The 11,333-nt window shown below is 42.9% G+C and overlaps 1 protein-coding gene across 1 annotated transcript; it reads left to right on the forward strand.

Annotated features, from left to right (window-relative positions):
- The first annotated feature begins 911 nt into the window (after positions 1 to 911).
- Positions 912 to 5,056, forward strand: cnrip1a (cannabinoid receptor interacting protein 1a). Its single transcript, XM_030058190.1, has 3 exons — positions 912 to 1,167; positions 3,499 to 3,643; positions 3,894 to 5,056. Exons 1-3 carry the CDS (start codon positions 989 to 991, stop codon positions 4,056 to 4,058), a joined length of 489 nt encoding a protein of 162 aa, XP_029914050.1. The 5' UTR covers positions 912 to 988; the 3' UTR covers positions 4,059 to 5,056.
- The last annotated feature ends 6,277 nt before the right edge of the window (positions 5,057 to 11,333 follow it).

Raw genomic sequence — 11,333 nt, forward strand, 5'->3', positions numbered from 1 at the left:
TGGGTGAAATGAAAATTCTGATGTGGGAATTTTTGGCAACTATATAAGATGCTGCAGTGGTTCTCAACTGGTGGGTTGCAGTCCCACAGCAGGCCACAAGTTGATTAGGGGTGGATGTGTATATACACACATACATGAATGTGCAGAATGTGAATACAGTACAGCACTTTTATTTTGAATCACCACTGCCCAGTCCAATCTGAAGACAGTTAGAAAAAAACTCTTCAAAAATATTAAAAATAAAAAAATAATTTTTAATTACCTGTTCACAGTACTAGAGTAAGAAAGGGTAAATTAAAAATATTTTAAAACTATATATATAATTAAAAAAAAAAAAAAAAGAATGTACAAAATTAGGCCTACTTTGTACACTCAGTGTCCACTTTATCAACTCCACCTGTATAATCTAATCTAATCCAGTCCAGCTGTTGTGCCCTAAAGTTTCCTCTCCTGCTGCCTATAATGCTCAGCTTGTCTTGTTGTCATGGTAACAGAGGTGTTCATTCACTTCTATGTTTGGCATTGAGCTCATAGTTAGTGCTGCTGTTGGACTGGACTGCACTTTATTGAGAGGAGTTTCCAATATTCTGTCCCCCCTTATGTATAAAAATAGGATGGACAAAAAATTAGAAACACCTCAGTATAATGCGGTCCAGTACAAGACCTCTGCAAACTACAACCTTAGTAATAAACACAGAATTAAATTTACAGAAAAACTGAACATTATAAACTTTGTTAGAATGTAGAATTCATGGCAGAGCTGCTGAGCTGAGCTGCATCAGACTGGACAGCTGGAGATGAGGAGGAGACGCTGAGTGGATAACCAGAATAAAGATGAGCAGGCCTTTATTTGGAAAGCACGGACCGGAAGTGCCGCTGCTGCCTGCTGCCCGGTGGCTTGACGCTGGTCCTCTCCTCAGCATCACCGCATCCTCCGAGCTCCTCTCGGCTGACAAACGGGACACAAACCGAGACAGAAGCCCAAATTATGGACGACGTGCCGCCGATCATCACCATCTCCATCTCGCTGAAGATCCAGCCGAACGAGGGCCCGGTCTTCTTCAAGGTGGACGGCACCCGCTTCGGCCAGACCCGCACCATCAAGCTGCTCACAGGCTCCAAATACAAAATCGAGGTGGTGATAAAGCCAGGCAACGCCGAGGTCACGTAAGTAGAAATTCAATTTAGGAGAAAAATTAGAAATCATCGTTTCCCAGGAATAAAATTGGATATCAGAGTTGCTGTGCAGCAGGAGCGCCAGCCAGGTCCCACGGAGCATGCTCAGACAGATTCTCTCATTTTTAATTCACGCCTAGCAATTAAAACCAAGGCCTTGTGTCTACATGGATGTTACCTGTAAAAACCCCACTGCACAATTAGACGTGCACGGAAATAACTGCACATAAAGGTGTAAAACGCGTGCATTTGGGCTCCGTGGCCTCGCTCCTCCCCTGCAGGCCTGCATCCGATCTGCGCTTTAATAAATAATGACGGGACAGAGGAGAGGAGAGGGCAGTCTGCTGACAGGAGGCTTCATCTGCCCGCTGCCGTGCTGTGGTGTCCCTGTGTGGGTCAAATTAATTACACGGTAGTGACCAAATAACCGTGGGTCAGTGATGGTAAAATAAAAGTAAAGTGAATTGAAACGTGTTTAGGGTGCAGAGAGACTCTCCTGCTTCCTGGAAGGGGCACCAGGGTTGCTCAGAAAAATGAAAAATAATTTAAAACTTAATTTTGCTAATTAGATAGTATTTAAGAGTAACTGTTGGAATCACAGCCTTCATTTGTCCCACCAGAAAGTGGGGAAAAAAAACTAAAACATCAGTCCAAAATCTGCCTATTGGAGGTATCCTGGGTCAAAACTGTATAATTAAAAAAAAAAAAAAAAAAAATAGAGGCTTCTGTGTCTGCTTGTGAGTGTGTGAGATGAAGCGGTTGAACTTTGAGTTCACGCTCACAGTCAACAGCTGAATAGAAGGTAATTTAATTTTAAAATATAGAAAAAAATATGTATACATGATTGTGTGTCATAAAAATCTACATATCTAAATACACACATGCACTGTGCACCAATGCTCATACATTCACAAATACAACACATGTACGCCTCTTTACAATCCGTGCATGCACTGGTTTTGGAAGAATACTAAAGAAACTGTGTGTTATAATAAAGTGGAGGTGATTTGATATAAGAGAAGCGGCTCCACGAGAAGTTCAAGTCTGACTGTGCAGATTTCGGTTTATTTCTGAGCTGCAGATCTTTCCTTTTCTATCACGTCAACAGTTTAAAGGTGCATTATGCAAAATTGCTGAGATCTGGTTTAAGTGAGAACCTTTAGGGTTCCTGTCTTCCACCTGGAGCCAAGTGAGACTCAGGTGTCTCTCCTAGTGTCCAAGCGGCTCAGATGTCATTTCCCCGTCCAGCGTCCACGTTGTGGAAACCGCAAAGTGTCTTGTGTCCATCTGAGCTCCTTAAGCCTTCCTTCTTACCTGGAAAATCCTGCATTATAACAGCAACCCACCAAGGTGTGACTCACCTGGCTTTTAAAGGGGACGGGAGGCGGCGCTGTGATTGGTTCACTGCATGTTACGGCCAAAACACAGCCATGATTAAACAAGAGACTCAGGACAAGCCTTTAGAGCCAGGAGCCTGGAGCAAACAGCCTTTAGTCCACTGTTAACCCTTTGATGCATGAGTTATGAAAGCCTGAGTCAAGATTTTTTTTTATTATGTGTTTTTACTCTTCTTAGGGCATGAACACTTTTGTGAGTCTCCATACTTCTTTAAGGATGCAGGACTGGTATTACCATGTCATGATACTAGTATTAACATATTTTCAGCAACAGGAACTGACAGTCTCTGCATAAACCTCAATGGAGGGGAGCAGCAGAGAGCATTCTAACAGCTGATATGCAATTCCACCATAGAAACCACTGCATTTAGGAGAAAATGACTTTTAAACAGCTGTCCACTGTAGTGACTGCTATGCGCCAAAGGGTTAAATCAGGTGCACCTGATTGTCATTCCAAAAGTCCAGTAATTTGTGAATCTGTGATGAGTGAGTTGTGTTATTTGTGATTAGGACAGCAGAAAAAAAATGCAGCTGATATCTCAATTTCATTTTTTTCCCCCACTCACAATATGTGTTGTCACTTAATGTGATATACATGTATTGAATTTCAACGTATTGTTATCAGTTATCAGCTGTGTGGTTTCTGAGTGTTGAGGACTTTGTTCGCCGCAGAAGCAAAAACATTATGAGGCGGCTGTTTCAACCAGAAATCTACATTTTGCTTCCATAATGGGAACTCTTTAGTTCCTCTGCATGAGTTGATAAATGGTTTTGTTGCCATGTAAAATGTTGGGAAATTGTAGTAAAATGTTCAAAATCACTGGTGTTTTGCTTTAAAAACCCAATCAGCTGTTCACAGCCACTTTTGTCCAATACCTGAGGATCAGTAAACTCTCACACTTCTTCCTCCTCTTCCTCCCCAAAGCAACATGAACATCGGCGGCATCATCTTCCCCCTGGAGCAGCAGTCGAAAGACGAGGAGTCGGTGGTTTACCACGGTCAGTACGACACCGAGGGCGTCCCGCACACCAAGAGCGGAGACCGGCAGCCCGTCCAAGTCAGCATAGAGGTACGAGTCGATTGGTGCATCCGTAGCCTCTGTGCTATATTTCTTGGAGGAAGGATATTAGCTTTTTGTGAAAATTTCCTGAAAATAAAATGTCCTATTCACCTTATTTAAATGGTGCTGTCTTCTAAAAGCACTCAGACACCTGAGGCCAGTGGTTTGTGGAGGTTTTGGTGCCTCTCGTGGCTTAAAACAGTCAAAATGATCATGTTTGCCTCAGTGACAGCCAGCGTCTTCCCCTCTGTTTGTCCAGTTTCCCAAGGCGGGCCAGTTCGAAACCGTCTGGCAGGTGAAGTACTACAACTACTACAAGCGCGAGCACTGCCAGTTCGGCAACAAGTTCAACGACATCGAGTACGAGTGCAAACCCAACGAGACGCGCAGCCTCATGTGGATCAACAAGGAGGCGTTCAACTGAGAGCGAGAGAGACGCTCCGACCCACCGGCTCATCCTCCGGCTCCCAGACACCAAACACTGAGCCGAGATGAGCCGTAGCACAACTACCTTCCAACATCAGCTTTCAAAAAGGAAAAGCCTTATCCTAGAGGCACCCGTCAAGTCAGCGAGCTCTGGTATTTGTATAGTATCAAAAAAAGGGGCTGGAGGACAGGACAGCTGTTTGCTATGCTGGTCTTTAAAGGGGCTTTAACGGGGTTTAAAGCTGCACTAGGCAACGAACTCGGCATGTCGGCGGTGAGAGCTCACGATTGAAAATTGGAAGTTCAGTACCAAGAAATCGTGTCAGGTGACGTCAGTGAAGTGTTTACCAACTCGGCTTGTCTTTGAGGCTTGGAGAGAGTTAGAAAGGTCTAACGTTGGCGAGTCCAGCTGCTCACTGCAGGTTTAGACGACAGTTTGGACTGATTTCACCCTGACACCGTGTTCACGTACAACTCGTCGCATCAGTTTTTGATTTTTTCCCCTGCTGTTCACGTTTGATCCATCATCGCACGTATGAACCAACGAGCTCAAAGTTAGCATCAGCATCGAGTATTGAAAGTAGTGTGAATTGATGAATGAATATTCCAACGTTTTGGACAAAATCCCCCTTTTCCTGACGTCCCCAGACTGAGACCAGATGTTGGACACCGTTTCCACCTCTGTACGTCCAGTGGTTTGGTTCCTATGGTTAGCATTTCATATTAGCTCCATCAAAGTGAAAAATAAACCTCTGAAGCTGTCTTCTTTCACAGTGGATCGTTTGGATTTGAAATACACGTCTTGGAAGTTGAATAAAACAAAGGAGAGTGGTTTGAGGAGAAGTTAAGTCGTGGTGGATCTACCTCTACCTGCAGCGGATCGCTGCTTTAGAAGGATAAGTGTGTTCAGTGGGTACAGATCCGCCATCTGACTTCTCCTCAAACCACTCTCATTGTTTAAAAAAAAAAAAGTCATGCATGGTTGGACATGGCAAAGATTTGAAATTCAAGCAGGTGACCCAACAGTGATTGGTGCTCAGTGATTTTTATTAGGAAAAATACCAGGAAAAGAGCGCAAACAAAGTAAATTCCTACTTTGCAAGATGACTGCTTCCTGCTTTCTTGACTTTGTGGCGCCGTCAATCAGATTTCCAGCGTCATGCCAGAATATGAAGTTGATGGTCAGCGGTTGGCTTTAAACCGTGTGAATGACGTCCGGACAGCCCACGGCACCTCGACATTAACACCTTGTCCAGGTAGACGGGGTTATGTGAGGGCATCAAGCAGTGAAGCCTGTTCTTTTCCACCTCAAACAAACTTCAGCAGTGATGCAGATGTTCGCTTTGATCTCGATGTTCAAACCCTTTGGTGTGTTTGACGTAGCGTACTGCGAAATCCTGCTAGGGAATTCCTGGGGAAAGCTGCTGGTCCTAAAGAAAGACAAAGTCGTGACGGATCTTGTCTGAACAGCAGGGACAGTTTGACTCTGTTGGCGCCGTAAATCCGAACAAAACTATAGTCCAAAAACAAGCCAAAACAAGATTGTTTTGGCTTTTGTCCACTAGTGTGACGACTTTGCCGCGGTGTTTCTGACTTCTGTTCATTCGTGGAGCGTCCTGTGCCGCCGTCTGTGGACGTCATGCCACATCCTGAAAGGTGGTGTGTGCTGATTGGTCGAGGTCAAACGTTGCATCATGCATGAGAACTAGCAAGACTTTACGCCAAGCGTGAACGCCAATCTGACATGACCGACAGACAGATAGTTTTGGGTATATTTATTTATTCTGTTCAGACAGATGCATTTTTACATGCAGATGTTGCCTAGTGCAGCTTTAATGTGCGGTGGAGGGAGAAAGCCTCCAGGTTATGAGCAATACTCTGATAACTGTGTGAACCTCAGGCCAGCCAGCCGGGCCGGAGGCTGAAGACCAGGATGGAAGACACCTGTGGACGGAGGAACTATTTAACTGTATTTATGAACTCTGTGTGTGTGTGTGTCTGTGTGTGTGTGTGAGAGAGAGAGAGAGAGTGAGAGAGAGTGACATGGTAAGACTGTGTGCGTCATCATAAAAGTTTTGAAAATGTGTTTGGTATTGTGTTGCATAAAGGACGAATCCACTCTCAAAACACTTGAACGCTGTTAAAAATCAGCAGTTTGTGATTTTCCTCACATCTCCGGCTCCATCAGACTCTCTTTCTTCTGGCCAATCACAGACGAGGTGACGTCACATCCAGATGTTTCCAGTTTGACATCGGAAAATGTTTCAGGAACTAAAACATCAGCAGTAAATGTCAGGTTTTGGTGTCAGACCCTCACAAAGAGCGAGGCCTTCTTCTTTCTGGAGATGCCATCTTGCGCCAACATTCACCAACCATACAGGAGCAGCACATAGACCAGCATGCAGCACTGCAGCCTCAATAGACCAGAATGCAATGCTGCAGCCTCAATAGACCAGAATGCAATGCTGCAGCCTCAATAGATCAGAATGCAATGCCGCATCAAGACAGGTTGAGTTTTGCGTAGGAAGCGTTGCAGCGAGCATAGTGACATTCCAATGTTGACTCGCTAGTCATATTTCTCTGTCCGGACACCCAGTTTTAGATTAAACCCAACAGCTTTACGTCTCCGGAAGCTGTAGAAAGGCATTCTGGGAAATGTAGGAAATCAGGAAAAAAATTAATTACAACACCTCATCACAAAATAAGCTGGAATTCACTGAACATGGCAGATCTTTGTTCAATGACAGCGTTCGAGGATCTGAGGGGATTCTTCCTTTAAAGCTGCGATAATCAAAGTTTTAAATGAGGACCGTTAAGACTCAATAACTGACAAATGTGTGAAATGAGCGTGTTCATTTAACGGCTTAGTCTACATGGTTCCTGTAGTTAGCCCAAGTCTCTTATAAAGAAGCGAAAATGTCGCTGCCGACTCTGATTCAGAATCTGTAATAAAGCACACAGCCAGAAGTGGGCGTGGCCATGTGTGTCGACCAGTAGAAACCTGACCTGACCTCCAGATTTTACTCCATCACCAGGTCACATTTACCACCTGAAATAGCCTACAGTGTTGCCTTCACCGTTGTCACGTAAACTCCAGCACTGTACAGATAGTTGCCCAGAACAGACAGTGGGTCCATTATTTTTATTTATTTTACAGTACATTTCACTAAAATAATCTTGACGTGACCCAAACCCGAACCTAATTTCTAAATTTTTGTCCAAACAAAGAACCCACACTCTATCGACCAGTTTGTCGGCAGCTTCACACCGAGTCAGAGGACACCCCACAAGGCCCCTGCAAAAAGACAAAGTGGGCGTGGTCTGGCAGGAAGTGGGTGTGGCCTGAGATTAAATGGGCGGGGTCCAATCTGTGTGAGAAGTTAACATGCTGTTGCTTAGCCACCTTGCATCCAAATTTTGTGGTGATATTCTAATCTGTTGGGAAGTTATGCAGGTTTTGGCAGTAGGCCCTGCCCACGGCCACGCCCCCTTTTGGCTGAATGCACCCCCCTTGGTTTCATTGGGTCAGCTGAGTCTTACGGGTTCTCATGTCTGTGATTTCAGTCCTGAAGCCTGTCTGCTGCTCAGGGGGCAGAGGCAGCGGCTGGGACTCTGTTTCTTTGTGTATTTCTTCTCTGTTGGACCTCGAGGCGCATGGCTGGAGTCATTTTTGCCAAATCTGTTTTCTGTTTGTAATGCAGATGTAAAGATATCGCGATGCCTAAACCGTCCTGTTTTGTTACATATTTAAACTGAGGAGTATAACGTGTCTGTGTGAATAAACCAGTATCCCAACACCACTGGACCATCGTGCTGCAGTAACTGGGAACGCGGGAAGTGAGTGGGAAGGTTTCAGAAGTCAGGTTTCCATCCAAATATATCGAAATTTTTGAGCGAATTTTGTCAAAATGCGCAAAAGAAAATGCGAATTTATGCCTGTTTCCATTAGTTTTGTTTTGCGATTATTGAGAGGAGAGTGCGCCGTGAGATGACGCCATAAGATAGCGTCTGTGTGTCGACTGAACAACAACAAACACTCAGCTGACACTCAGCAGATGATCAGGGACAGATTCCTGCTGAACTTGTCGGCTCTTGGGAGAAGTCTGCTTACTATTTTGGCAGCGCTAACTTCGTACCGAACCATCCTAAATAAGAGAAGACATAGAAGAATGTTAATGTTAAGAGTGTTGTCAGAAATAGATGAAGACTGTAGCGTAGAAGGGTGTCGTGGTATCCGGTTCAGTCATCGTTTATTCGCAAAACCTGTTTCCACAGCAAAAAGTCGCATTTTCTTTTATCGATCCGCTGAGAAATCCAGCCCCTCCAAGCGTAAAAACTTTTTTGCGAATTTTTCGGCCGTTTTTCGTATTTCAGGCATTTCCAACCAAGTTTTTTTTTTTTTTGCAATTTTTGAAAATGCGAATAAAAATAGGTGGATGGAAACACGGTTAGTGTTTAACAGTTTTTAGCTCAGGTCGTTTAGTCGCAGAAACACAAGCCTTCAGCCTCCAGTTTCATTAAGAAATATTTCAGCTCAGAATCACCACAGGTGGGATGCACGGTACTGCTGAAACAAGGAGATTGATACACAACAAATACTTGATCATAGTTATAATAATCGATCAATGGTTTTAATAGTAAATAGTAATAGTATAAAAATGCCAAACATTGCCAGATTGCAGCTTCACTAAGCAGGGGTGGATCTAGACAAATATTCATGGGGGGCCTAAAGGATGGCATGGAAAATTGACAGGGTGGCAGATGGACAGACAGGCAGATAGAAAGAAAGAAAAAAGAAATACCATGTTTGCTGATGATTAAACACCACAAAGTGTTTGAATCCAGAGCCTCCAGCTGGACTCTGATTGTTCTAATTTGTTCAGAGTGTAAAAGTCAAAAGGCCTGTTGTTAGGGTGGCAGCTGCCAGCCCGGGCCACCCTGATAGATCTGCCCCTGTCACAGAGATGAAAAGACAATTACATCTTCAGAAAAACATGAATGCATCACTTTCCTCCTGCTTTAAAAGGTATATAATATCGGTTTTGGCCTACATATGAATACCTGAACTTTTCTGTGCAAAACAAACATTAAGGTTAAAAAATGTTGAGAAGAGACCGGTGTTCTAGAATCATTAACACGTTTTTGTTAATTTGAGTAATTTTAAAGATTTCTCCTTGTCTCTAAACTGGAGCTTTAACCTCAACATGAACCTGAGAGAGAGAGAGAGAGAGAGAGAGAGAGAGAGAGAGAGAGAGAGAGAGAGAACCTGCATGTACTGTACAGTTTGCACCAAAGATTGTCTATGTTGGAGAAGACAAATCACTCTGTTTAATCTATCACTATTGTTGCTGGTTAAAACCGGGCACAGGTGTTGGTGAAATAACTGATCTGACAATTTAGCTGAAAAAATATTAATCACAAAACAGGAAAGTGGAAAATATATTAAAGTTAGTCTCCTTTTTTAAATAAACAACGTGTGCAGAAAACTTATCTAAGGCAAACTGTTCCACTGAAAAAATATTTTAAAAGCATTTATTACATGGTTTTATTACACGACTAAGTGTGATTTAAAAACCTGGCTGCTGACCGACGTGTCTCAGCCTTCATCAGCAGCCAGGTTTTAAAATAAAATGATAGTAATAATAAAGGTTTTTAAATGTTTCTTCAACTGAACAGTGTGCCTTGGATATTCCTTACGTCTGCTCATTGTATTCCACACAGGATGTTTATTTAAAAAGGAGACAAACACTTGAATTTAACTTATATTTTCCATTGATCCAACCCTCTCCAAAGAGCACCTGATTCTCATTTGCTGGACTGAGGACCCACAATGCCCCTTCTTTTCCCAAAAATGTAAATTCTTTTGTTATTTTTTGATGAGGTGATGTGACAATTTTGCAGTTTGGCGAGAATAAAGCTTTTATCTCTGGCTTTTTTTAACGCAGGGTATCTGCAGCAGAGCATGGATTTGTAAATTTGTAATCCGAGGGCACGGATTATGAATCCGAGAGCATGGTGTGTAAACCGTGCACAGATTCCTAAACTGAGAGTAGAGTAGTAGTAGTTTTTTATTCCACTGTGGTTTAAAGATGCACTATGCCAAACGGACGGTTGATTGAACCATACAGACTCAACTTTCAAATTTTCTACAGATTCCATTTTTTTGTCAAATGAGTCTAATGAGTCCTCTTCATCTGTCCAATAATGAAAATAATTATTAAAGATCCAACCACAAAATTTCAACATCATTACGAGCTGATTTTTTTGTCAGTTGAATCCACAGGGTCCTTGCTTTGATGCATTTTAATGTAGTGTACCTTTAATATGATGTGATTTTTGCATTTGTTTTAAGTTACTCTGCACAAAAAAAAAAGGGGGCGGGGGTGAGTTGTCATACAGGGAACTGGTGCATAAAATCACTGTCTACGGGGAGGACAATGATCTCGTACTCAACGTCAACAAAACAAAAGAACTCATTATAGATTTTAGGAGACGAGCCATCAAAGGGACCACGGTGGAACGGACTGACAGCGACAAGTTTCTGGGCCTGAACATCTCAGAGAGCCTCAGCTGGGCCAAACACACTGTAACCACAGTGAAAAACGCTCAGCAGAGGCTGTACTTTCATTAGAGTGCTAAAGAAGGCCGGACTTGGACACCAGCCTCTCACCGAAGCCTACAGAGGACCTGTTGAGAGCGTCTTCAGCTGCACCATCACAGTGTGGCATGGCAACACCACCCTGACTGAGCGGAAATCCCTCCAGCAGGTCATCAGAGCTGCAGAGAGAGTTGTTTATTGCTGCGTTTATTATTCATTTATGTTATTATTTGCACTGATAATGTGCCTTAGTGTGTCTTTTATTTTTTTCAGGGTCCTTGTTTTTAACTGCCCTAACCCTTTACTTTACTTTACTGTCTCTTTATTATGACGGGACAGTGCACATTAATGAACATGAGATTACATATACAGATAAATCTATATAGAAAAACATGTAAATATGCCGGAGTTAGCTTAAAGCTAATTTCCATCCGTAGTCCCCAACAATAAAATACAGAGCATTCAGTCATCACATGCAACCATCACATAAAATACCACACATTACGGTGTTCTCATAACAACACAGACAAAATGAACCATGCAACGTATCATCACCCATACAAGGGCATACTCTTCTCTCAGAGTGCTAGATCTTCCTAATTAAGGTGCATAGTCCTATGTGCAAAAAAAAAAATATATATAGGCTATATATAAATAAAATAAAATAAAATTGAC

Source organism: Myripristis murdjan, chromosome 1, assembly GCF_902150065.1.
Source record: "Myripristis murdjan chromosome 1, fMyrMur1.1, whole genome shotgun sequence".
Lineage (NCBI taxonomy): Eukaryota > Metazoa > Chordata > Actinopteri > Holocentriformes > Holocentridae > Myripristis > Myripristis murdjan.

Coding starts and splice junctions, on each gene's coding strand:
- cnrip1a (XM_030058190.1), top strand. CDS start 989: ATGGACGACGTGCCGCCGATCATCACCATCTCCATCTCGCTGAAGATC. Junction 1,168..3,498: donor CCAGGCAACGCCGAGGTCAC/GTAAGTAGAAAT, acceptor TCCTCCCCAAAG/CAACATGAACATCGGCGGCA. Junction 3,644..3,893: donor CCGTCCAAGTCAGCATAGAG/GTACGAGTCGAT, acceptor CTGTTTGTCCAG/TTTCCCAAGGCGGGCCAGTT.